General features: G+C 39.0%; 1 protein-coding gene across 4 annotated transcripts in view; it reads left to right on the top strand.

Annotated features, from left to right (window-relative positions):
• The window catches only part of SYTL2 (synaptotagmin like 2), a 133,091-nt gene that overhangs the window by 98,568 nt on the left and 8,025 nt on the right, over window positions 1-26,498 (top strand). Inside the window, exons 13-21 of one of the 4 annotated variants that reach the window (XM_081798973.1) lie at window positions 3,726-7,604; window positions 10,450-10,551; window positions 12,617-12,670; window positions 13,923-13,970; window positions 16,872-16,966; window positions 20,008-20,127; window positions 21,413-21,582; window positions 22,679-22,781; window positions 24,846-25,016. In XM_081798973.1, coding sequence (XP_081655099.1) covers window positions 3,726-7,604; window positions 10,450-10,551; window positions 12,617-12,670; window positions 13,923-13,970; window positions 16,872-16,966; window positions 20,008-20,127; window positions 21,413-21,582; window positions 22,679-22,781; window positions 24,846-25,016 — 4,742 coding nt within the window. The other 3 variants (XM_081798974.1, XM_081798975.1, XM_031028433.2) reach the window with 3 other exon arrangements.

Genomic DNA, 26,498 nt, shown 5'->3' with positions numbered 1-26,498 from the left:
AGAGACAGAGCACGAGTAGGGCGAGGGGCAGAGGGAAAGGGACGAGCAGACTCCCTGCTGAGCAGAGAGTCCAATGCGGGGCTTGATCCCAGGACCCTGAAATCAGGACCTGAGCCAAAGTCAGATGCTTAACCGACTGAGCCAGCCAGATGCCCCCAACCTTCATTTTCTTAGCCATTTGTTCTTAGATGTTAAAAGTGCTGATGGAACTTTCTCCTTCAGCTGTTGTGAGCTGAGAGGCAAAGAGAATACTGCTTTTCCCTGCTACCTAGCTAACTAGCCCTGTCTTGGAGATCTTATACCTCTCAAGGGATGAGACACTGTTTTCCCATACCCATACGATTATTTCATAATTCTTATGTTTTAAAAAAACAGGAACAATGGAAAAAATCATGCTGTGTATTCTCTCCCATCTTCTCTAAGTCTTCCTCCAGCCCTATGGTAATTTCTTTATAGTCAGGAAAATTTACAATGGCAGCAGTCACACGTCTGATGCACTTGGTCTCCTCCTTCCTTATTAGTCAATATTAAGTTAACCCTGGGTCACTTTTGCTCAGCCCTACAGTTTTACACTTGTTCAGATCAATCCACTTCTTAAAGAGCAAAGCACTTCCAATTATCCCCCTATGCCCCAGACATTTTAATCATTTGAACAGGAATATTTTTTTAAAATTAAAAATTAGCAGGTGCTTCTTCAATGAAAAAACCCCTCATATTAAAGAAAATTCCTAAAGTTTGATAAACATGGCCAAATAATTGGATGGTGCTTATTTAAATGTTTATTCAAAAGATGAAAAAATTCTTTAATAATATTTTCCTTTACTATCCTTTACTATCATCCACAGAAAAAATTTGGTAAACCTTTCCTGTTTTTCAAACTGTACCTGCTTTCCCACAGACTAAAGACTATCTTTACAATTTTATAAACTAACTACTTATTTGTGCTTTCTGATTTTTATTTTTAAAGATTTATTTATTTTAGAGAGGGAGAGCAAGCACATGAGTTGGGGGGCAGAGGGAGAGAGAGAGAGAATCTCAAGCAGACTTCCCACTGAGTACTGAACCCAACACGGGGCTCAATCCCATGACCCTGAGATCATGACCTGAGCAAAAATCAAGAGTGGGAATTTAACCATCTGAGCCACCCAGGCAACCCTGTGCTTTCTGATTTTTAAGTCCCAGCTGACCATGAAATTTGGGAGGAAGACATCATCAGCTATATATATATATTTTTTTTTTTTAGATTTTTTTTTCTCTTAGAGAGAGAGCCTGGGCAGGGGCAGAGGGAAAAGCAGACTCCCTGCTGAGCAGGGAGCCCAACAAGGGGCTTGATCCCAGGACCCCAGGGATCATGACAAGAGCCCAAGGTAGACGCTCAACTGACTGAGCCAAGCAGGCATCCCCAGCTACACCTATTTTGATTGACAGGCCTCCTAGCTTTAGAGCTTATATACAAAGTTCTGCTTACTTATTAATGCCCTGCTTACCACAAAAATATATACAAGTAAATAATGAAACATAGAAAGAAAACCAGGCCCCTAAAAATGGTAAATGCAAAGTATGTGAATTATAAGGGTTTGACTTTAGCTCTGACCTTCAGGACAGTCAATATCACATTCATTACTACACTGCAAAATACAGAGAAGATGGAACACTGCCTGGCATCAAATCTTTAAAATAACTGTTCTTATTTTAAAAGTAATACACTTTTTTTTAAAAGATTTTATTTATTTATTTGGCAGAGAGATACACAGCGAGAGAGGGAACACAAGCAGGGGGAGTGGGAGAGGGAGAAGCAGGCTTCCCACAGAGCAGGGAGCCCGATGTGGGGCTTGATCCCAGGACCCCAGGATCATGACCTGAGCCAAAGGCAGACGCCAAACGACTGGGCCACCCAGGGGCCCCGAAGGAAATACACTTTTGTTGTAAAACATTTGAAAAGAAGAAATGCACACAGAATAAAACAAATACCATCTGTGATGTCATCATCCAGCACTAACTACAGTATTGCTGACATTTAATTGTAGAGCCTTTCAATAATTTTCAAGCATGAATATAATCTTAAATTATGTTTATACTGCCAGAATTCTTTTTTTACTAATAGTATATTATAAGCATTTTTTCATCATTGTCTTTTGTTAAACAAATGAACACAGAATTCTTTAAGATATCTCAAAAGAACTTCACAATTATTGACATATATTCAATAGTACAATGTGTAGTTAAGGAAACCAAGATCTGCCACGTGCCCATTATTGTATAACACTTTGTTATTTTCACACTTAGCCAGAGTTGATGATTAAAATTAAAGATAGAATTTTATTAACTGATATGTCCTCTAGTGCATTTGAAATGTAGCTGACTTCATAAAAGTTCAGCTGACATAATTTTCAGCAACATGCATTGCATGGCTTAGCATTTGTAAGGAAGAGGGAGGAATGCTGAAACACCTGGGTGTTAACTAAAGGGATGGGTGCCTAACTCCCTTATCTAAGTGTCCCATGTGCCCTTTGATTAAGGCTCAGAAAGGATTCTCTCTGCTTTCTTGATAGCTTAGAGCTTAAATAACCTTTTCTAGCATCTTAGCCATTGGTCAACCAACATCAGGGAACGGGTGAAGATCACATTCTTCATCAGTCTTGTTTCATTTATTTGGCTCACAGAAACTACTTAGAAACTCACAAACTGTATAAGGGAAACAGGGGATAACAGAGGAGCCTCTTGAGATCATGGTCCTCAAACTCCAGTATGCAGAAGAATCTCTGGGATAGCTGTTAGTAAAGATTCCTGGACCCCTCTTCCAAGATTCTGGTTTAATCTATCAAGAGGAAGGCCCAGGAATACAAATATCCTCATTGTACCATTCTGATATTCTGGAGGGAGCTCCAGAAAGTTTTTTTCCCAACTCCTGAAATTCTCCTTGGTCTTTGTTCCTCAAACTCGGTATAAGCCACCTCTAGTGTTTAGGAGTATGCCAGTGGATGGGTGGAGTCATAAAATCAACATGGCACATCTTCCTATGGTGTCAAGTTTTATGCATAGATTTGAGAGTAGAAGAAAAGTAATATTTAAAAGTAACATGGATCACAGGCACCTGGGTGCCTCAGTCGGTTAAGCATCCAACTCTTGGTTTCTGCTGACTGAGGTCATAATTTCAGGCTCATGAGATCCAGTCCCATGTTGGGCTCCATGCTCAGTGGGGAGTCTGCTTGGAATTCTCTCTCCCTTTCCCTCTGCCCCTCTTCCCATTATTGCGCACATGCGTGTGCGTTCTCTCTCTCAAATAAAATCTTTTAAAAAAGTGTAACATGGATCAGAATACAAAATCCACGTGAGTTTTTTTTAATTAAGCTTACACCCTATGTGGAGTATGAACTCATGACCCTGAGATCAAGACTTGCATGCTCTACTGACCAAGCCAACCAGGCACCCCCATATGAATTTTCAGAATAAATCAGAGACGTCAAAAGAATTTCTCAACTGGGTCTATACCACATACCTCAGGCGTCTACATTTACCTTCCTTTACTGTCAGAGCAACTCTGGTAGAATATCTTAATTAGGATATAATTAATTAATTAATATCCTGAAAAATGCTGATAGAAACAGCTAGTGGTGTGGAAAATATAAATACAAAGTGCCTCTTTAAAAGATAATGTGAGTGATTGAATGATAATTCTTTAAGCATTCTCTTTCCTTATTTAGAAAAGCATTTCTGTGTTGCAGATGGACTGTCTTGTGTTGAGCCTGAGCCATCTCAGGTGCCAGATCACAGTTCTAGAGACCGTCAGCAAGGTAAGCCCCCTCTTCTCAAGGCCCTAAAAGCTAGGACGTCCTCACACTCTGGTCCATTTGCCACTGAGATAAGGAAGACAACTGACGATTCCATATCTAAAGTCCTAGACTGGTTTAATCGAAGTTCTCATTCAGAAGACAATAAGTCATCTCTCCAACATCCCCAAGGAATAGAGCTGAAAGAAGAAACAGAATCACCGATTGCTACTGCCTTGGTGAGAGATGACACCATTCTAAAAGAAAATGGCTCAAAGGCTCTGTTACCCACCAAAGTTAAATTGATGCCTATGGAATCTGATTCAACGTTCCAGGGAAAGGTAAATACACTGCCTTCTAGGACTTGCCAAAATAATAATGTGAATATCAAACCCAAATCCATTAATTTGTCCCAACAAGGCAAGGAAGGTCCAGCCATATTTCAACCATGTGAAATCTATGGCCCAAATCAAGGGAGTAAAACTATGGACTCTAGCCAAGTTTCAAAAAACAGAGGAGAAGGAAATCGAGTACTTACCCCAATCAGTAACAATTCCTACAGTGCTCTCAAAGGACCTGATGCAGAAGACCAAGTTCCATGCAACATTAAGGATGTTGGCAGCTTAGATGAAGAAGAGCCTAAGCTTCATGTTTATGAAAAAAATAGAGGAAACTCAGAAGTGAATTTTGACTCTATAATACTTGTCAAAAAAACAAGTTTGAAAGAGAACATGAAGGCAGAGAGAGAGAGCAAAGGAGGAGATCCACACATCCTGAAAGCTTCTTTAGAACCAGAGAATATTGAGTCACTACATGGGGCTACCAAAAACAAATCTTGGGAGAAGCCTGAGGTCCAGTTAAAAGAAGCTGGTGAGGTTCCCAAGAACCAAGTGCAAAGAGAGAAATACAAAAGAGTAAGTGAAAGAATATCTTTCTGGGAAGGTGAGAAAGCTGCTGCTAAGTTAACTCATAAAGAACCCACATTGTCATGCAATCAAGGGCAACCTTCGACTAAAGCATATCAGCCTGTGAAGTCCATGGACAGTTTATCTACAGGCCAGTGTGAATATAATCAAGTCACTAGCAAACAAGTGGTCCTAGATGAGAATGGCCACACAGCCCATCTCTCCAGTTTTTATTCCTCGAATAAACCTAAAGAGACCAGGCCCCAGATATCCGGTCCATCCAAAAATTATCCTTCAGTTGACCAATCAGGTGAAGTGTCTCCCTTTCAGAATAAGATAAATGAGCCTATAAAAAGATTGCCAGTGGCAGAGAGTTGGCATTATGAAAGGGATATTACTTTACCAGCTGGGCAACATCCTTCAAATATTGGGAGTGGAACGCATACTCCTTTGGAGAAAGACAAATCTCTAATCAGTGAATCAAATCCCAACTTTAAAGTTAAGTCCCTAAAAGAAAGAATGGATGAATCCAATACAGAACAGGTCTATAATCACTCTCAATTTCAGAATTTGAGAAAGTTTTGGGACTTAGGAGCCAATCCAAACAGTCAAGAAAATGTTGAGAAGAATACTAACACGATAAGCCAAAAATATTTGGTGCCTTTTAATAGCCAGAAACACAAAGAATTCAGTGACATTAAACCATCAGGAAAGAATACCCATGAAATAGGGATGCTTCCAGGTAAAAAAAAAATTCTGGTAAGAGAGAAAATAGAGAAATTAAATTCAAAGTGCACATGCCAGGTGTTATCAGATGGAACCACGTTTCCATTGGGACCATCCAGAAAGTCTACTCATCATTTGCCAGGAAATGAGTCATCAAAGGAAAATGTGGAAAAGAATACGAAATGGTTTGTTACGCCAGTGTTCGAGGAAGAAAAGGATTACTCAGACCAAGAGATTCAAGAATCCATAGTTAAAACAAGTGTTTTGTCTAAAGACTACAAAGACACTTTTAATGACAGCTTACAGAAGCTACTTTCAGAAGCTTCATCACTAGCCATGCCTCCTTCGGGTGGAAAAGTTCATGAAAAACAAATGTCTGAACCAGATATTTCTGGAAATAAGAGATGGCCTCAAGATACAGATTTTGCTGAGACTGAAGAAGATGACAAAGGACATAAGGAGACCATTAATGAGCATGTAGACAAAACAGTAGCTCCTCCAAAGGTTAAGCCGAACACTTTGACTGCTAGTCTAGACAAACTCCTAAAGGAAGCACCTGTAACTTCACCCTGTCCCTTGCCAATTGTGTTGGAACCTGTTACCACTAGGATCAACTCTGAACCTGAAGAGGGTAGAGTTTATGAAAAAGGGATAGAATGGAGTCGCAGCACATCAGCCTATCAGAAAGAGATAATAGCTCCTTTTCCAAAGGGGAACGAAACTTTGGTAAATACAGCTCTCCCCCAGAAAACTGAAAGTGGTGAGTGCCAACTAAGCATGGAGGACTTACGTCAGGTGGCCGCAGAAGGTTCTCACCCATCGGGTCAACCTTCCCATCTTTACAGAAAAGATTATTTTGGGGATGTGGTCAACTCTCCCCAAGAGATGCCTTCTTCCAGGGATGCTCATCTTGCTCCCCAGGATAAGGCATTACCTTTGCGAAGGGAAATTTCAGAGACTGTAGAAAAAGTCATTCTTCCTCCTAAAACTGCCTCGAATGATGTAAATGCTATATTACAAAAGCTACTGAGAGAAGCTTGTTATCCAGTTGGGAGGGAAGTAGTTCCTGGAGAAGTACAAGCAGAATTTCCTGAAGGAGTACAGGTAGCAGGTAGCCCCCAAAATTCTACACCATGGGCTACAATGGACATTACAGTGCCAGACAGAAATGATTTCTATTCCTTCAAAGTAGTCCCTGATAAAACTCATAACGTTGGATCTTATTTAGCTGCCCGAATACCTCCATCAGAACAAACTTGTCGCTCATGTGGTTCCACTGTTAGTCAGCGTGGCAAAGAGTTACCTCAGGAAATGGCAGAAATTGTGAGGGAAACAGTTACTCAACCTAAATCAGAGTTCCTAGAATTCAGTGCTGGCTTAGAAAAACTACTGAAGGAAGTAATCGAAACCCCCTCCTCAAAATATGAAAGCGATCCAGGGACTCTTTCTCCATCAAAGTTAACAGGTAGGGCTGAGGTGTCCAGGCAAGCTGCTTCTGAATTCCAATCTGAGGAAATCAAAGAAACAGTAAAAAAGTCTGAGACTCCATTAATCACTGAGAGTACTTTTGATATTAGTTTTGAGAAACTTTTTAGAGAAGCACCTGAAGCTCCTTCTTACCAGCTCCAGGTGTCAGTGAAGGAAGAAAAGCCTGAGAAGGAGCCTTCCCAGTCAAAGCAGGCCAGTTTCTTGAGGACAGTACCCCATTTTGACTGGACAGCCTCAGAGGCCTCTGAAATGAAGCTTATGAGTAATGTTTTCAAATCGCAAGTCAACCAGTGTGATGAAGTGTTGGGAGGTGACAAAGCTGTGACTGATTTATCAGTAGATCTTTGTGGTTCTGAAAGTGGGCTTGAGATCCCTGGAACCCTGCAGTTCTATGTGGAACATAAAATAGGGATCACTGAAACTATAAACCCTGCAGAAGACAGGGATAGTGAAAGTGAGGTTGAAGGGGTTCAAGAAGGGGCTTCTCAGGAGCCTGGCTTGGAAGAGGCTCCTAAAGCAATTAGTATGTCCAGAAATAGGCAACCCATTCCTCTCCTGACAAACACAGAAAATGCTACAGAAACAAGTGACGTCGAATTGATTCTGGCATCACCATGTAAGAGAATAGAGAAAAAAGAAGAAAAAGATTTCTCTGACTCTGATTTTTCAGGTGGCGACAAGAGTTCCAATGCAGAAAGCTGGAGAAAAACCTCCAGTGAGCATTCTGAATTTTTTAACCCGTTGGTTTAATGAGTTGATTTAGGGAATGCTGATGTAAAGGATGATAGGGCTTTTAAAATTGGGATTAATATGACACATGGAAATGGTGGTAAATTCTTATCACAGTTCTACCCACGAGGCAGTGTTTCAGAATCTGACTTTATTCTCATTAACAATAGAATTTTTAGGTTTTAAAAGTATTTTTTAAAGAACTTTTTGGGTTTAGAAAGTACTTCTGAAACATTCAAGCTAGTTTTCCTCCTGGAAATAATTTCTTTCTTAAATTGGCAATCCACACAGAAGTCTCTAGTAAGATTTGTGGCAAGAAAATGCCACACACAAATGGGCACAAATTTCCCTTTTAGGATGAATATCGTACCACAGTAGTGGCTAAATACCAGGAACAGAGGGCAAGGCTGGAACTTTCTTTCCCTCAGATACCTTGTGCTGTGGTGTTTTGTTGGCACTCTTTTCCTCTTGTTTTCAATTATCTGCAGAATCTCCCCCTTCTCTAGAGTCTGACTTTGGTCAGATGACTTCACCTGATTCCACCTGAGGGCCTTGCCTGGCCTGTTGCATTTCTTTGGCTCCTGCCTTGGCTAAGTGAATGAAGATCTTAATTGATTACCACATTCATCTAAGTGGGCTTGGGGGTACTGGTTTCGGCCAGGCTGGAAACTACAGGCCTTGTCTCAGTTTGCTATGGTGATCAACATGGGCATTTTAGCAGAGAATCCCAGAAGCAAATAGGAATGCACAATTACCCGATTATAGCGATGAAATGATAAGGGATGCTCTCTGGCTGGAACGTTTTAACCACAGTTGCACGACAGCTGGTGTCGGTCGCCCTCCTAGCAGTTTAGAAAATTTGTCATTTTCTAGCTCCCCTCAGTATTGATGAGAATGAATAAGCTTTCCTGGGTGGATGACTCGTGAGGTTTGGTCTCCTTTGCAAGTAACGGTAGGGACTCTTCTTGAAAACGGAGCAAACGAATCACCTTTAAATCCTATTAATCAAGTTGAAGCCCCTGCTACAAAGGTTGCTGGTAAGAAAAGGAAAGTGGAATACCAGTCTCTGAAACCAGACATATGCAAGAGTATATGTCAGCATGTTCAACTTGCTGAAGGAGACTTTTACTAAACTACCCGTGAGTGAGGAGGGTAGACTGACCCATAGGAGAGCTTGTAAATTTGTACTCACTCTGGAGACTGTTGCCCCTAAGGTACATAGCTTTGTTTATGGTGTATCAGCATAACTGATTAAACAGCAAAAAACCTATCTAAAAATGAAATCATCAGTGTTAAATAACCACCCAAGCAGAGCACAGAGAAGATATTTAAAAGTTAGAAGACAACACGAGGTATAAAATGGTACAGTTGTAGTTTTATATACCCTAACCTAAATTTTTATTTTTAAACAAGCGGGTGTGGGTGGGCTGGAGAGGGGAGGAACCTGCCTACAATGGCACCACAATTTTGGTGAGCAACCTAACATGTTTGACTTGTGGCTGAGCTCCTAATCAACCAATACCTCAGTATAGTCCTTAAAAATTAAAAAAAAAAAAAGTCTCCATGGTCAAATACTTTTGGAAATGCTGGGAATTTATGCACATTTTTAGCATATTAAAGTCTCCAAGAAGATCTGTAGTAAGAAACCTTTAAATTTGAACAGAGTATCCCAAATGTAATTCATCTTAGAATCCATTTGCTCTAAAAGGCCTATTAACATTGGGGAGAACTGGGATGCATTTCAGGAAAGTATTGTGTAGAGAAGTGGTTCCCAAATTCATTGACTCATTAATGGAATCATTCATTGATTTAGCAAACTTTTTTTTTTTTTTTAAGTAGGCTCCCTGCCCAATGTGGGGCTTGAACTCATGACCCTGAGATCAAGAGTCATGTTCTGTACCAGCTGAGCCAGCCAGGTGCCCCTAGCAAACATTTTTGAAGTGCCTATTGCCAGTCACTGTTCTAGGCACTAATAAAACAACAGTGATGAATGACCATATTCAGACCAGAGCTAATCCACCCATGATGGAGTTTTCACTGTCCAAATAAAAAAGTTAAGAACCATCTAGAGATATTTTTTTGTACCGTTAGATGTATTTAATTTAAAGGACTGTTCTTATTTTGAGGTTATGCCCTTTTTCTTTTTTCTTTTCTTTTGGTCCTAACACGAACTTTTTTTTCCTAACATGCCTTTTTAAAAAAATAAGTAAAGTTATTAGTACATGATAGAGCCCCCCCACACACACACTTTAAAATGACTTAATAAAATAAAAAGTTGACTACCTCATGTCATTTCCCAACATTTTGTTGGAAATTTTACTAGCTCATGAATACCCAAAAGCCTACAGTCCGTTGATCTGGAGAATTCGCCCATCTGTGTACCTGATTATACACAGATGTTAAACATCTGAATCCTGCCTTCTATGGTTTTCAGCTAATTGTTTTTATGCTCCTAAAACCACTTTGTGGTTGTCTTCAAAAGCTAGAAGTGAAGTGGAAAGATTCAAAGTCTGGCACAGAACAAATCATGTGCCTAAAATAGAGGTGTAGACGACTAAAAGATTACTTTTCTATTTATGTGGTTATCTTGTTCCTTTATGATTTATGCTTGCAAATGTTTCTTGACCAGGAAAATGGTTTTTAAAGGACATACGAAGAGTGGAGAATTTTTACTTTTTTCTGAGAAGTGCTTCATGGAGTAAATAAAACTATAGAGGCTTCTGACATAATGCCACCTCTCAACCTACGATACCAATGTCCATTGGTTAAGAGTTAGGATTTTTGGATCTTTTTTGTATTGTGCAGTGTTCATCAATTGTGTCTCGTAACAGGTTCAGAAGAAGAACCCAGTCCTGTCTTGAAAACTTTGGAAAGGAGTGCTGCTAGGAAAATGCCTTCCAAAAGTCTAGAAGACATTTCATCAGATTCACCAAGTGAGAATAAAGGTTGCCCCACTGTTCATGCCCCCCCTGCCCCGCCCATCTAAGCTTAAAAATGCTCATGTGCTTTTCTGGGGCCTCACTGCGTGCTGTTGTGCACTGAAGCCCCTAAAGCGGGGGTTAACAGATGACAATAACCTTTCCAAAGTGACCAGGAGAAGCTCATCTTAAATTGACTGGAACTTTTAAAATCGTGCATGAGTTTTGGTTACTAAAACACTAGGTTTCCTTGAATTGAAGAATCCCAGTTCGAGTGCTTATTCAAGTCCAGTGATTTTTAAAAGATTGGGGTAACTGGAGGTTCTAGTAAGAATAGCTAACATTTGTTGAGCACCGGGTGCCAAGATGTGGCTAAGCATTTCACATGCAGCATTTCATCTAATTGGCGTACAGAACCCTGCAAGAGAGGATGGTTATTCCCATTTTACAGATGCGGCAAATGAAGCTCAGAGAGATAAAGTACCTTGTTTAGTGTCATGCAGTAGAGCTGTGTATCCGAATCAACAGACTACTCTCAAGAGCATTTATGAAGTGCCCGTGTTATATATGACAGTGTTGGATGTCTGATGAATTTTGCATGATATGGAGATGAGTTGGTCCCTAGCTTCAAGGACTGTCCTTTCTCTTTTATCCCTTCTTTTCACACATTTCTTTTGGATACTGGAACTATTAGCCCAAAAACTACCTGGCCTGTAACACCTTAGGCACACTGTTCCCCCCAGCTGCTGCTTTAATTGGTGAAGGACTTCTTGAGTACTAACATAAAGCATAATATATATATATATATATGAGAAAGCGAGAGCTCACAAGTCTATATATAGTCTATATATAGTCTATATAGACTTGTGAGCCAGACAAGTGGACTTAGAAATCCTGACTTCTAGGGGGTTTGCTCTTAATTGTTTTTAAGCTAAGAGGCACCCTTGGGAGTACAGAGGGTCATGAGAAAAGTTATTGAATGAAAGTTAACCACTGCCAAACTCATATGCTTGAAAGTTGAACATTGTCATGTTTAGAATATGCTTTAGGCATCTTCAATTGAGACTAAAAAGTCAGAATTTAAAAAGGAAAAGGGAAAAGCCACTCCATTAAATAATTCCTAAAAATCGGAGATTCTCAGGGCTCTGAGAACAGTATTCCCATTTTGGAATGCAGTTCAATCCCTACCAGAGATCTTGGAATCTCAGGGTTGGAAGTGACCTTGAAGGTCACTCATTTTAAATACCCCCCCAATGCAGGAATTCCCTATAAAGCCTCCTCAACAGGTGGCCAACCCCCCCCCACATCTGCCTGAATGCTCCCACAGAAAGCGAGTCCCATCCTTTGTTGGACCGCACTAATTGTTCTTCCTGATGTTGGTAATGGGTCCTGAAGAAAAAAAAAAAACAAAACTCAGCAACAATTGTCCAGTTTGGCAAACCTCTTGCCTGTGAAGCATAGGGCTATTTCCATGGTGCAGCTTTAAAATACTCAGGAATGTGCAGGGTTAAAAAAAAAAAATCACCATCAGCTGACGGTATTCCTGCACGTTCCCTTCCAAATACCGATACCCACTCTCACACTAGCCTGCCAAGATTCCACTTAGCAGCTGGTCCCCAGTTACATCTCTTCAGTTGACTTCCCAAGCAAGACTCCCAGAGACATACACAAATGATGATGCATGCACAGAAATATTTGTTAATGACCATGGGTTTGAGAAGGTGTTAGTCATGGCTAGCATCTTACCCTTTCCAGAAGAATAGAGAGGCTGTTGCCGCCCTGTGTTTTCTCCTGCTGCTGGCCGATTGCTTGCTCTTAGCTAACCCTCTAACCCTGGGGAGTCCATGTGCAGCAGTGTGCTGATGTAAGCTGCATCAGGGCTGAAATGGGAGCTCCCGCTATGGCACTGCTTCAAGTAGCTAATCTAAAGAGAAAATATTATGGGGAAGACATCTTGGTTGCACCCCTCACTGCATCTTGACTAATTGCTTCCAACTCCGGGGGCTTCCAGGGACAGTCTCATTGTTCTCTCTCGCCAAGGGACAGCCGTGATAACCATTTGTTAATTTCTCCTGAACAGATCAAGCAAAAGTAGATAATCTGCCAGAAGAATTAGTACGTAGTGCTGAAGATGGTAAATATCTTTATGTATTTGCATGTCTGTCTGTGTGTTAGGTTCTGGGCGGTTTGGGAAGTCACTGGGATGCAGCTGTTGGATAAATAGAAGAACGTCATTTACCACTATGTGATGAATGGTGCCTAAGTTATTATAAAACGGTTCTGACTCGGTGCATTTAATACTGTTTGTATCCTCAAGGCTTCTGCTGGTGATACTGTTGTGAGGATCGCATCAGAGACCCTTGGGAAGTGAGGGTTTCTATAAATAGGAAATTGTATTTCTATGGGTATGAGCTGATTTTTGCTATTCTGACTTGCAGAACTCCTTGTGAGGGCAGGAAGCGTCGGGTGGGTTCCTGGGTTAAGTTATTCCTGTATTTGTCTCATGTCTCAGCATTTGGAGCTCTCTGGGCATAGCTGGTAAAGCTTTAACTTCAAAGGGACGAGTCCCAGAACCAGAGTCAGGATCCTGCCTCAGCTCATTTAAATAGCTAAATATAGACCGAGGTAAAATTAACTGGTTCTGAATATTAAGGAACCAGAAGATCTTGAAGTTTGTCAGTGGATTGAGTATTACGTGGTTCACATAAAATTATACAGGGTAATAGTGACTTGGTGGGGGAAGGGATGGAAATGAGTCCAATTTTTATAGTTCAGCATTTATGCAAATGTGTAATTTATATTTGTGCACTGGGATTGTGTTTTCTAAATTGCCTTTATTATAATAATAAAAATGTATATTAACTGAGCTTTCCCCATAAAATATAGCATCAGAACTCCTCAAAGGTCATTCCCTACTTTTGTGTCATAGTTTTGTCTTTCTCATTCTATGCTTGCAACAATTTCGTGGAATTAGGTGGGGCAGGGATTTTCATTCTCATTTACAGATAAGAAAAGCTCAGAGAATTGAGGTGACTTATCCAAGGTCCTGTAGCTAGTTGGTCAGTGGGGGGAGGTGGCAACTAGAAGCTCGGCTTCATTACTCCTAGTTCAGTGCTCCTTCCATCCGCCAAGCCATGTGTGGCTCAGTGACTTAGTGGAAAGATGCCAAATATCTCCTATCCTGGATGTTGGATTTTTAGTTGAATAGGAGACCCCTAAAGTGGCTAATGAAGAGTCACTCTGGGGAATGGATAAAAGCAAGCTGAAAACCTGTCAGATATATTCTGCAGTCTCTGTTGTGAAACTGATATGTGAGCTTTACTTTCATGTCTCTTTAATCCTTCTTGTAAAACGGTATTTATTCTCAATGTTGCTCTTCTGAGTAGATCAAAAAGCAGATCAGGAACCAGATACAAATGAATGCATACCAGGAAGTGAGTAGCAGGATCTTTCTCACAAATGGCTAAATGTTGCCACTTTACATGGTGTTAAATATACTGAAATAACTAACACTATTAATCACACAGTATTTGTTATTGGTACTAAAACTCTTGCAGCTTACAAAACTATTTCATTCTGACAGGGGTTTTATTAAAAACATATTACTGCTGCCAGTGTTGAAAGATTAATTTGTGGTTCTACTGGGGGAGAGTTATGTATTTTAAAATTTTTTATGTAGACAGATTTATGTACTATATATAAATATATATGTATGTTATTGCTGAGTATTATTATACTTCTATAAGTCTCTCTGCTCTTTGAGTCTTTTCTTAGAATGAAGTTGGCACCTTCTGTTATCACTTGGCTTTATGTTGCAGTCTGGTCTTGAGTATTGGATCTCTTGTGGCCTTTACACAAGACTGTAGACATGAAATAATTTATAATTTATTTGGATCTAAGAAAGAATTGTACTTTTACAGTTAGTATGCATTATGGTTGTATATGCCTCTCTACATACCTATGGAAGCAAATTTTATTATGTCCAGGGTTTAAGCTCTGAGGTTCAAACCTGGACTCAGTATATATTCAATATATAAAGCAAGTGAACATCTGAATCTTAAGAAATAAGTGTATACCTGTGGTGGCTAATGTCCATCTGCTAATTAATGTCCACCACCAAAGATAATGATTGTTTACTCTTTTCTGTTCAATCTTAAGATTGCTCTACTTAACTCTGACTACTGTTTCGAGGACAAATAGCACATTAAAAAGGTGTCTGTAGGGCCTAGCAAAGCATGAGATATGCATGTGTGTCATCTTAGCTTCCCAGTTTCAGCCAGTTGTGTAATGCTAGGCACTGGAGGTATGAAGATAATGATACACATGTCTGCCCTTAGGAGAGCACAAGATTTTTATTAACAGTTTCCCAATAGTCTGGATGTGCTAATAAGTCTTAATGAGAAGAGCAGCTAAATGAAGGAGCCATGTGATAGAGAAACAAAGTGCTGACACTAGAAGGCCGTGACATCTAGTCTGAAATCTGAAACTTGGCTCATGAGGTCCACCTGCCAGAGATGAAGGTGCTGAGCTTTGGCACATGACCTGACCAATTCTTAAGAAGTACCTAAGCAAAAAGACCATCCAGGTGTTCGCCCCTGATGCATGTTCTCTGTCCAGCTGCTGCAGAGGAGCCAAGACTTCTGTTTCTCAGGGGTGTTGGGTAAAGAGGTTTCTCCAGCTGCTTTTGAACTGGCAGATACTTAAGTTTGGTCATCTTGTTTTAGCTTGTTATGTTTTTCATTTAGCCCGAGGAGTGAAAACAAAGCATAGACATGGACATATATGCCAATGTATCTGTGTTAGGTCAAGCCAAATAGGCTCATCATGTGCTGAATTCTGGATGAATTAATTTCTCTCTTCTTTTATGGTATTTCCCAAGGTGACTCTTAATGTATGGGCTGAGATTATTTCTTTTCTCTAGCAAAGAATGTATTCTTATCACAAAGCGAAATTGAAATACATGATCAAAACATAAATTCCCAAATCCTAATAAATGTAAAACTGAATACATTTGAGTAGCAGATATAAATTTTGAAAATAATAGGGAGCAGTATTATGATAAAAAGTTTTTGCATACTTATTGGGCTCTACTGTGTCCTCATGGGATCTAACCTTATACCACTGCAGTGTAAGTCACCCAAATATACCCACATACACATTATTGTTTAATGGGTAATGATTAAAGCAGGTATCATCTCGTGAGTCACTGTAAATGTATTTTGATACATTTGTGAGCCAAAGGCTAGATGAGAACTACCATGTGAATAAGCAAATATTTGTTATTATAGTTCAATTTTCAGTTTCCCTTCATTAATTTTGTTTTAACTGAAGATGAATTTAGCAAATGCTTAAGGCTGAATTTGAGCCTTTTGAGTTATATATAGAAATATAATTTTATTTTTATCTGTTTTCCTGGTATCTCTTTCACTGGTAGAAAACCAAGTTTGTATATTTGTATCATACTGAAAAGGTAATTTAAAGATTATCAGATAATATTTACTTTTTAGCACATACTTATATAGAGCATACTATGTACCAGGGTACTGTTCTAAGGACCTTGAAACATATTAACTCATTCAGTAAGCAATCTCGGATTCACCGTATGAAAAACTTAGACACAAATTCTTAGATAAAGAAGGAAATAGGTTTCTAACTAGAGTTACATAAATGAGGAATAGAATTCATCATCTCATTGTGACTTCCACACATATCCTTACTGTATCAAAAGGTGTCTAAATACGGTGTCTGATACCTCTCTATCAGAAAAGTATCTAAATAGTTTGTTTTAAAAAAATAATTAGTTTGAACTCATAGTCTTTCATAATTCTGAGTGAGAAACAGCATCAGAGAAGAAATCCCCACAATCACTGAACAAACAAGCCTTCCCTTAGACACTCAGTAGCCAGGACACCGTTATGATTGAGTTGTGTACGGAGATCCTTGCTGTCCAATGAAATAGTTTTTCAGCCTGCAGCATGTTTTAAAAATACATCCCAGGGAGATGAGCCAATAAATCATACATCTTGTGGTTCAAATCTCTGGTGTGAAAAATAAGTGAAAGCCAATTCACAATGGCTGTATGTTTTAATATAATTCAAATCCAGCTTCAGATTAATAAAAACTAACAGTCTTTTTTATTTTCCATTGGTTCAACTCCTTGCAAGTTCTCTCTGTATAATTTATGAAAATTGCTTGTTGCTTATCTTATCCTGTGCATGTTAACCTTTTTGCAAAACTATCTCGTTCATAGATGAAAGAAAAGTGTGTTTTCAACTTATGTTGTATGTTTGTCTGATAATTTGAGGATAATTTTGAATGGAAACGCTGCTGTTTAGTTTCCACAGTGCCTTCACAACCTGATAATCCGTTTTCCCACCCTGACAAACTCAAAAGGATGAGCAAGTCTGTTCCAGCATTTCTCCAAGATGAGGCAAGTTTGTCTTCTGTAACTTCAGAAAAATGGAACCAAATAGGTGGATTTGCTATGCCGAGGTTGGTGTGTTTGTATTCAGCGGTGGCAGAGACCAAAGAGGTCAGCAGGACTGACCCCTGCCTTTCCTATCAATAGAAGCAGTGTTGTTGATCCTGGAACAAGGCAAGGCATATCTCATTTGACTCAAACAGTAACTCATTTTGGTGGTGAAGTCAAGTTGCATTGATTTTTGGACTGTGACTTTTGTTTCAAAGTGGGTACAAAATAAGAAATCCAGGCAGAAATATATTGGCATGAACTAACCACTCTGTAGTTTCCAGTAGAGTTGATTTGTGAGAGCTTCGTCTAGGTAGCATGAACAGTTTGAAAGCATTTGTTAAAGTAGTAAAGTGACAATGACACAGCAAACTTTAAGAATATCTACTGGGTGTAGGTAGTTGACATACATTATCTCATTTAACTGTCCAACATGTCTGGAAGGCAGGCATCATCGTTATTACCAGATATTACAGATAAGGAAACACTGGGAGAGGTGAGTAACCTCACTCAGCTAGAAAGGGGTCCAACCAGGACTGGAACCTGGATCTGAGTATTGTGGTTATAGCCATTAAACTTGCTGTCTCAGGTCGGAACAGGAATATGATCTTTCTATTCACTCAGTACTTCGTAAATACCAGACACTTAATATTCATTCTGATATCTAACTCTCACCAACTAAATGTGGTAGGTACTGTTTTCTCCATTTTATAAGAGAGGAAAAGTGCTTGAGAGAGGTCAAATCACTTTCCTCAAATCCAACAGCTGCTAAAACCTAGATCTAGGACTTTAACTCAGGTCCTTTGACTTAATTAAGATACCATGTTATGGGTGGAGAGATGGGTTAAGTAGGGTGATGGGGGATTAAGGATTGCACTTGTGATGAGCACAGGGTGATGTATGGAATTGTTGAATCACTATATTGTACACCTGAAACTAATATAACACTGGCTGTTAACTAACCAGAATTAAAATAAAAATTTAAAGAGCCGAAAAAAGAAGAAGATTCCATGTTCTCGCCAGGGTTGTGCTACTAATGTGCTATTTAAAAATTGCTGGTTGTGCTACTAATCTGGTGTGTGGGTAAGTTCCTTAACTTCCCTGAGTTTAGTTTCCTGGTTCTACCTCATTAGGTTGTGAGGAGTCAGGGAGATAATGTGGGGGAAACGTATGGCAGAGTGCCTGACACATAGTGAATACCCAGTAAATGATAGCTGTTACTATTTACAGTTTGTGTCTGATTTTTGATGGTGAAATAAAAAGCGTTATCCTCAGGCATTCTCTTAGTAGATGAAATGTGAGGAAAGTTCTAGACAGCATATAAATTACGTACCACCTCTCTGACCTCCCGGGCACACCTCTGTCTATTCTTGGGCCTTAGATGAACTGTATCTGCAAATATACACTCTTGCATATGCTTAACAGCCCACATTACAGTTCCTTTGAAAAGAATCATTCTTTGAAACTAAATCATTAGTTGGAAGCCAACAGTAGGCCACCTCATGGAGTTCCTGCTTTTACACCTTTGTAAATAGGCTTTGGTCTTGGTTGGTCATATGAATAAGCCATATAATAACTTAAGAGGCAAGTGACACCAGTTCCTGGTTTTTCATTTTTCTCCTCCATCAGTTTTAATGTGCTGCCTCATAGCTCCACACGAAGAGAGTCCAAATCATTTGAGTTTGTGCATCAGAGATGCCAAACAAAGTTGGAGAATTTTACCTCTCAAAGCATGTGGGTCAGACCGAATATTAAAGGAAGCGGACATGAAACCAGGCCTTGCGCCTCCGTCCACTCTCCCTTCAAGGCTTAGCATCATGTTCGTTGAGTACCTGCTACATGAAAATCGACGTTACAGGTCCACAAGACAGGATCCCATCCTTCAGTAAATCACTAGTGACCTGATACGCTGGGTAGAGCACAGTGCGTGCTGTAATAGAGGGAAATGAGCTGTAAGCATGTGGGGAGAGAGGGTGACAACGGACACACGGTGGTGTGGGTTTTTTTAATCCTTGAGGGAGGATTTTTTTTTCTATCCATATAAGTCATGAATTTTGTTTTTCTTTAACTCCTTCCTTAATCTGCAATAGAATTGGCATTTGTTATATGATACATAATTGCATGGCCCTGGAATACATTGGCATGTACTAACTACTCCATAAAGGTGTTTCCCTAACTCCACTGAACTGCTCCATAAACTCTCTAACCCCCAAAGGAGCTCATTCTGAATCATGAATTTTTAAAGCTACCATCTAATAAGCTTTAGCTCTAGATATAATAAAATGTATTATTGCCACCTTTTTTTTGACCCAGGTAAATATTTCCTGGGACATATTTAAAATAAGTATCTTTGGTCCTTTTTTTCCCCAAAAGTGTGTTAAAATCTAATTTGTGTAGAAAGATAAACACAATAGCAGTATGGAAATACATAAGAGGTGGTTTAAAATTTTAAAAATATGTGTGTATCTAACTTTTAGTTTAAATGATGAAACTAGCATTTATTTTTTCTAGTTTAATAGTGTCTCCAGCAAAAGATTTGATTTTTAGGGAAGTTAAGGCTATGTTAATAATGAGAGGAATTAAGCATGACATTTTATGTTTTGATAGTAAATCTTAGACCATTTGTTGTCTGGGTAAGGTTAATTTCTCATATATATCAAAAAAGTCCCCCACATTACATAAATACATAATGTTAAGAGAGTGACAAGAAAGCTCACAGCAGTGCTGCCTTCTGTAGCACCTTGGGCCCACCTTGGAGGTGAAAACCCAAATCACTGTTCTTTTGGTAGCTAAGCACTGCTGTCCTCCTTAGGTGAGGTCCACGATAGACCACCCACTTCATCCTGATTCCCGTTCCCTTGTGATTAGCACGAGTGTCCTTTAACCTTCAGAAATGTTCATAGATCCTTGGGATATCAAGGTATCACATTTTTCTAAATAGAGATGCTGATCTTCACTCATTCTGAATTTAAATTTTGTGTATATTATGTGATGTTTTGTAGAGTGATGACAGAGAAACAGATACAACCTCAGAGAGCAGTTACCAGCTCAGCAGACACAAGAAGAGCCCAAGCTCTTTAACCAATCTTAGCAGCTCCTCTGGCATGACGTCCCTGTCTTCTGTATGTAAACAAAGGCTCCGTGTTAATAGCTCTCTGCTTTTGTGAACCTGGCTCTGCCATGCTCCTGCTTGCTAGAAAGTGGCTGCCTATTGTATTTCCCAGATTCCAAGGGCAAGAGCTTTTTCTCTAACCCACAATTAGCTTCTGGCTAGCTAAATCTTTGTTTTTCTTTTTTGAAGCATAAAAAGAGTTCATATCCTTTATAAATGAATATTTTTTTTTGAATGTAAGTACTTCAGAAATAAACCTAAATTACCAACAAGACGAACTGCTATGTTTTTCCATGCAACAAATGGGGTAACTTTTGTTAAGTCTGCCTATATCAGATATGTTTTATATTTCTGTTTGCAGGTATAGAATTGTACCTCTCTTTTAGCAAACCTGATGAATAAAAGTACTGATTCACTTAAAAGAATAGGAGAAGTGATTCTTTGCCTTACAGAAGTATTCAAAACAGGATTTTAAAAGGAAAGTTCCTTAAGTGTAGTTGTTCAGGTTTGATGGAGAAAATTTGACTTTACCTAGAACTCCTTTCATAAAGTGAGGTCATATTGTGAGCATGGATTATGTGTGTAGAAATATATATATAGAAATATACCCACAAACACTTATCCAGATAGTTCTATGATATACACTCTATCTCACCAGGTATGCTAACCAAATTATAAAGCTGCACTTAAATTCTTACTAGCCTCCCATTTTTTAAACTTTTAAAAAAATCTGTTTAAATTGAATTTCTGCTGATGATCCTCAAACGTATGGCCTTGGGAAGGCTTTCAACTGCCTTCATCAATCATCCATTCTCTACCCTTCCTGACCTCTAAAGGCGTATGGCCCACTAAGCATTTTCCTAGATTCAGTGGATGGGCAACATAGTAAGATTCCTTTTTAGTGCCTTGGAAATTTGATAGAGCAATGTGTCACTGTGATTTGTGTGCCTGGGGTTTCTCACATCCTCTTTCTTTAACATCTTAAATACTAAGCATGCCTAAAAATGGAACTCTGAATGCCCCCTACCATAAAATCCCCCTGCTTTGAAATGAGCCAGCATCTAAATAACTTTGCATTTCACTTGTCATTTGTATCTTTTAGAGGCAATTTTTTAAAAACACTAGTCGTATCATATATCATGTCAGGTTGTCTGTGTTGGTCTGTCTTTATGCCCTATTAACTGCTTTAAATGCAAACTAGAGAAATAATGGCAAGCCAAGGTTATATTCGGGATCCTTGTGCTGGGTCCACGCATGAGACAGAAACAAACACTGCGTGTTTCCAATGCCTTCAGGTGAGCGGCAGTGTGATGAGCGTTTACAGTGGAGACTTTGGCAATCTGGAAGTGAAAGGAAATATTCAGTTTGCAATCGACTATGTGGACTCACTGAAGGAGTTACATGTCTTTGTGGCCCAGTGTAAAGACTTAGCAGCAGCGGATGTTAAAAAACAGCGCTCAGACCCGTAAGTACAATTTCTCTTAGTTCTTTGTAATCTTGTAGAAGTTGGGAAAGAAAGTAACTGAAGGGAGGCTATGTGTGTGACTGTGTCAAAAAGAAATGTTTGAGAAGAAAAATTGGGGGAAAATGGTGTTTTATTTACTCTATAAACATGCCAAACTTATTAAACTATAAAAATGTCAGAGAAGCAGAAAATATTTCAAGTGGAAGCGACCTTTGAGGCCATCTTGTCCCATTCGTTCTTTTAACAGATAAGGAAACCAGGGCCAGAGAAGAAAAGTGACCTATTTACGTAAACTCAGAGAGTCAACAGCAAAATGGGGAATGAGGGTTTGAACCCCACTCTCTTCCCATGACATTCTCAAACTTCTCTAAAATCAGAGACATGTCAGGCCATACTTCAGAATGTTCAGTGGTGCAGAAACAGTTAAGATTCTAGAATGAAGTAGTTTCTAAATTTAAATTATATTTTACAGAAGAACTTTAGGGGGAATTACCAGCTCATCTTTTAGATCACAGACTTAATTGAATTTGTTTATTTGCAAAAGTTGAATGGTATTCTTTGCTTTCCTTCCCTATGCAGAAGTCAGATTCTTAATTATTTTGCTAGCATAGGCCCAATCCTTTATGCTTTTATTATCAAAACAGCTGGGGTCAGTATCCCTTTTTTTTCCCATTGAATATGGCTTGCTTAGATGTGTGCTAAGATGAATTTTTGTTTCCAAAAGGCAGTAACAAAACTTTTTTAAAAAGTTCTGCAAGCACCAAAGCCTTTTCTCAATAGGAAACAAGCCAGTAAAATTAAGCATTACATTAGCGGTCTGTCCCCTGCCACCCCCCACATCAGGTAAGGCCAAAGGAAGAAAAGGATTCAGGAAATATCCTTTAAAATTTTTCAAAACAGTATAAAATGACCAATTTTGTTGCACTGTGTTTAAAAGTTTAAGTATAAAAGGTGTTGTTGAGAACATTCATTACTTAACTGCTTTTCTCAGTGTCATGAAATAATTATTTCTGTCAATTACCAATGCATTTTTCAAAGCAGATATGGAAACATCACTTTTATTTTCCATGACCTTCTTGTCTACTTTTCTTTTTAGATATGTAAAGACCTATTTGTTACCAGACAAGGGCAAAATGGGCAAGAAGAAAACACTTGTAGTGAAGAAGACTTTGAATCCTGTGTATAATGAGATACTGCGGGTATCTATGAACTGTCTGTCTAGGAAAATCCTAAATGATGAGTTGTGTGTCGATAGCCATATCTTCTTGGGTAGTATCTCTACAAATGAAGTCAGTCATGGATAGAGAAGAAGGGAAGGGATAAACATGTTCTGAGAAACTGCTTTGCATGAGACCATACACCATGAACGTTGTATGCCTTCTCTCACTCACTCCCTACATACTCCACCAGGAGGAATATTATCTGCCCCTCACACATGAGGCTTAGAGAAACAAAGGGGTTTGCTCAAAGATACACAGCTGAAAACATGGAGCATTGTAACCAAAGGAGCTACCAGAAGTATAATTCTGATCATGTTATTTCTCTACTTAAAATCTTTTAGGATTCCCATTACCCTTAGAGCCAAGTCCACCTTACCATGCCCCAGTCCCTTCACAACCTGAACTCCAGCCTCATCCTTCCACTTTCAGAGTCTTTGTTCAGGTCACTCTGAGTGTTTTCTGTTCTTTGAAGAAACGAAGCACATTTTCTCACACTGCTGGACCTGGTGTTCCATCAGGCTGGAGAACTCTTTCCCACATTCTATCATGAACTACCTCCTCCAGCCTTAAATGCCTCTTCCCATGAGAGGCTGTCCTTAACCCCTCAGTTCCCACCTGGGTCTGCTGCCTCAGGCACCTTGTTTTATATTAGGCTTTTAACTACTGGCTTCATTGTCTGCTTTCCCATTAAATTGTAAGTTTCAGGCAGGCAGGGACCAACTCCATGTCATTTATCAACTGTGTGCCTTTGGGCAAATGGCTTACCTATCTGTTCTTCAGATCTGCAAGAGAGGTAATAATAGTACCTGCCTCTTTACTTCAGTAGTTGTGAACATTAAGAGTTAATATGTGCAAAGTGATTAGTATACATTAAACACATAAATGTTGACTCTTAGTACAGTGTCTGGATAGATACTCAAAAAATGGTTATTGGAAGGAGAGATGGATGGACAGATGAATAGAAAGTGTGCCTGGCTTAAATACCCGTATTCTTTTTTCCCACAGACTGCATAAGGCTGCCTTAGTCATGATAATGTAAAACTAAAAATATAAGAAGTGTTCTTCATTTCCCCTTTCTGAAAAGTCTGTCCCACTATTTGATTATCCTCTGAGGAAAGAAGCAGAATTGAATTAATTTCATTCCTTCATGGGTCAGTTTTTTATGGATTTTCTGTAGCCACTTTTTAATTACAGTTTGACTATGATATACCTCAGTACCCTAGCTATTTCTGGGTCAGCTACTTCAACCCTATACTCAGCAAAAGCCAGCTAATTTAAATGGTAAACTCAGAGAAAGGCAAGCCTGCTACAACCAAAATGGATATTCAAGTAGTACGTCATAAAGCCAAATAGAGATTATTTTTAGATTAGAAGTACTATTATCCCTTCCATGATTATATATAATCTAGGATTGACTGCATTTTAGATGAAAAACCATTAGAATGCCAAATATTTTCCACTTAACCATATGAAGCAAGAAAAAACAAATATATCTTTTTTTGGAAAATACTTTGTCATTGCAGGATATCTATAGTGGGAGATGTGTGTAAATGGGGGCAAGTGATATATGGCGAACTCTCTGTACTTTCTGCTCAATTCTGCTATAAGTCTAAAACTGATCTAAAAAATAGAATCTATTAGAAAAAATACCTTGTCCTTAGGTAGAAAACAGACCACAGGATTAAACTTCATTAGTATTTTTAGACTGAATTGGATTTCTGTTATATCTAGTTTGAACTAAAAACATCCAGCAAAAAAATGAATAATTGGCTTTTGTTTTTAGAGAGCTATTACTGGCTATGATATTTGAACTGTGGTTTACTTTTCCAGAAGCAGAAGGAAAATCAGCTTTTGTGAAAGATGGATTTAGCTCTTTGAAACAAGACACTTAGAATAAGATGACTTTGCAGTATTTTTGAGACTTGAAACCTAACAGATGAGAAAACCTGATCTGCACAGATGACTTTTCTCTTCATCTCTATGTCATAACTTTGATATAAAATAATGTTATTCACCACTTTAATTTCCTTCTTTGATCTGCAGTATAAAATCGAAAAGCAAATCTTAAAAACACAAAAGCTGAACCTCTCTGTTTGGCATCGGGATACATTTAAACGCAATAGTTTTCTAGGAGAAGTGGAACTTGACTTGGAAACTTGGGACTGGGACAACAAACAGAATAAGCAATTGAAGTGGTACCCTCTAAAGCGAAAGGTTCGTGCAGACTTGGTTGGTTGGTTGGTTGGTTGGTTGGTTGGTTGGTTTGGGGCCTGGTGTATAGGAGAAAGCTACTATAATTGTATTTTAATTCATAATGATTATCCATAGTTTGGGATCATTATGTCTTTTCACTTTGTACCATATGTCTCTCTCTCTTTTTATTTTATTTTTAGAGAGAGAGAGACTGTACAAGTGTGGAAGGGAGGGATAGATAGAGAAGGAGAGAGAGAATTTTAAGCAGGTTCCATGCTCAGTGTGGAACCCTACACAGGGCTTGATCTCATGGCCCTGAGATCATGACCTGAGTCAAAATCAAAAGTGGGATGCTTAACTGACTGAGCCACCCAGGCACCTCTGTCCCATATGTCTATTATGCTCTTTTCTGTATTTTCTATTCTTTTTCTTTTTTCCTCTCTAGATTTCAGGCTGGCTGTTTTTGCTAAACTATATTTCAGTTTAATAATTTTCTTATCTGCTATGTCTAAAACACCCATCTTACAAGTTCTCAACATTGTATTTTTCAGATTTATATTTTCATTTGATTTTTTATAGACCACTTCTCTGCTAAAATTCTCTATCTTAACATTATGAACATATTAATCAAAGTTATTTAAAGTATATATCTGAAAACCCAATATCTTAAACATTTGTAAGTCTCCTTTATCTAATTTTTTATCTTAGTTTGGTCATTTGGTCCTTTGTCCTGGTATGCCCGTTTAGTTTTTATTGCACGCCTCACATTGTATATGAAAAACCCTAGGGATACTTTGAGGGGATTTACTTTTGTTTCTGACACACAGAGTAGGGACAGACTACCTTAATCTAATCTGAGAATGAACTGACTAGAAGCTGGGGTTCAGTTTTCATGTGGTCTGATGTAGTTTTGCTTGCCCATATTCCTAGGCTATGACCCTTCAGAGGTTCCAAGTGAAAACCTAGGGAAGTAGTTCTCAAATTTTAGCATGCATCCAGTTCACCTGAAGGACTTATTAAAAACAGATTTCCAGGCTCTATTCCCAAGGTTTCTGAGTCAGTAAGATCTGGGCCTGAGAATATGCATTTCTAACAAGTTCCTAGGTGTGGGGACCATACTTTGAGAACCACTGATCCTAGGGTATTTTTTTTATTATTATTATGTTATGTTAATCACCATACATTACATCATTAGTTTTTGATGTAGTGTTCCATGATTCATTGTTTGCATATAACACCCAGTGCTCCATGCAGTACGTGCCCCCTTTAATACTCATCGCCAGGCTAACCCATCCCCCCACCCCCCCCTAGAAACCTCAGTTTGTTTCTCAGAGTCCATAGTCTCTCACGGTTCGTCTCCCCCCTCCGATTTCCCCCCCTTCATTCTTCCCTTCCTGCTATCTTCTTCTTCTTCTTTTTTTTTTTTAAACATATAATGTATTATTTGTTGCAGAGGTACAGGTCTGTGATTCAACAGTCTTACACAATTCACGGTGCTCACCA

The sequence above is a fragment of the Leptonychotes weddellii genome, chromosome 11 (genome assembly GCF_054177405.1).
Source record: "Leptonychotes weddellii isolate Sample4059 chromosome 11, ASM5417740v2, whole genome shotgun sequence".
In the NCBI taxonomy this organism is placed as follows: Eukaryota; Metazoa; Chordata; class Mammalia; order Carnivora; family Phocidae; genus Leptonychotes; species Leptonychotes weddellii.
Note: the sequence above shows the minus strand (reverse complement) of the source record. Positions and strands in the feature narration are given on the sequence as shown.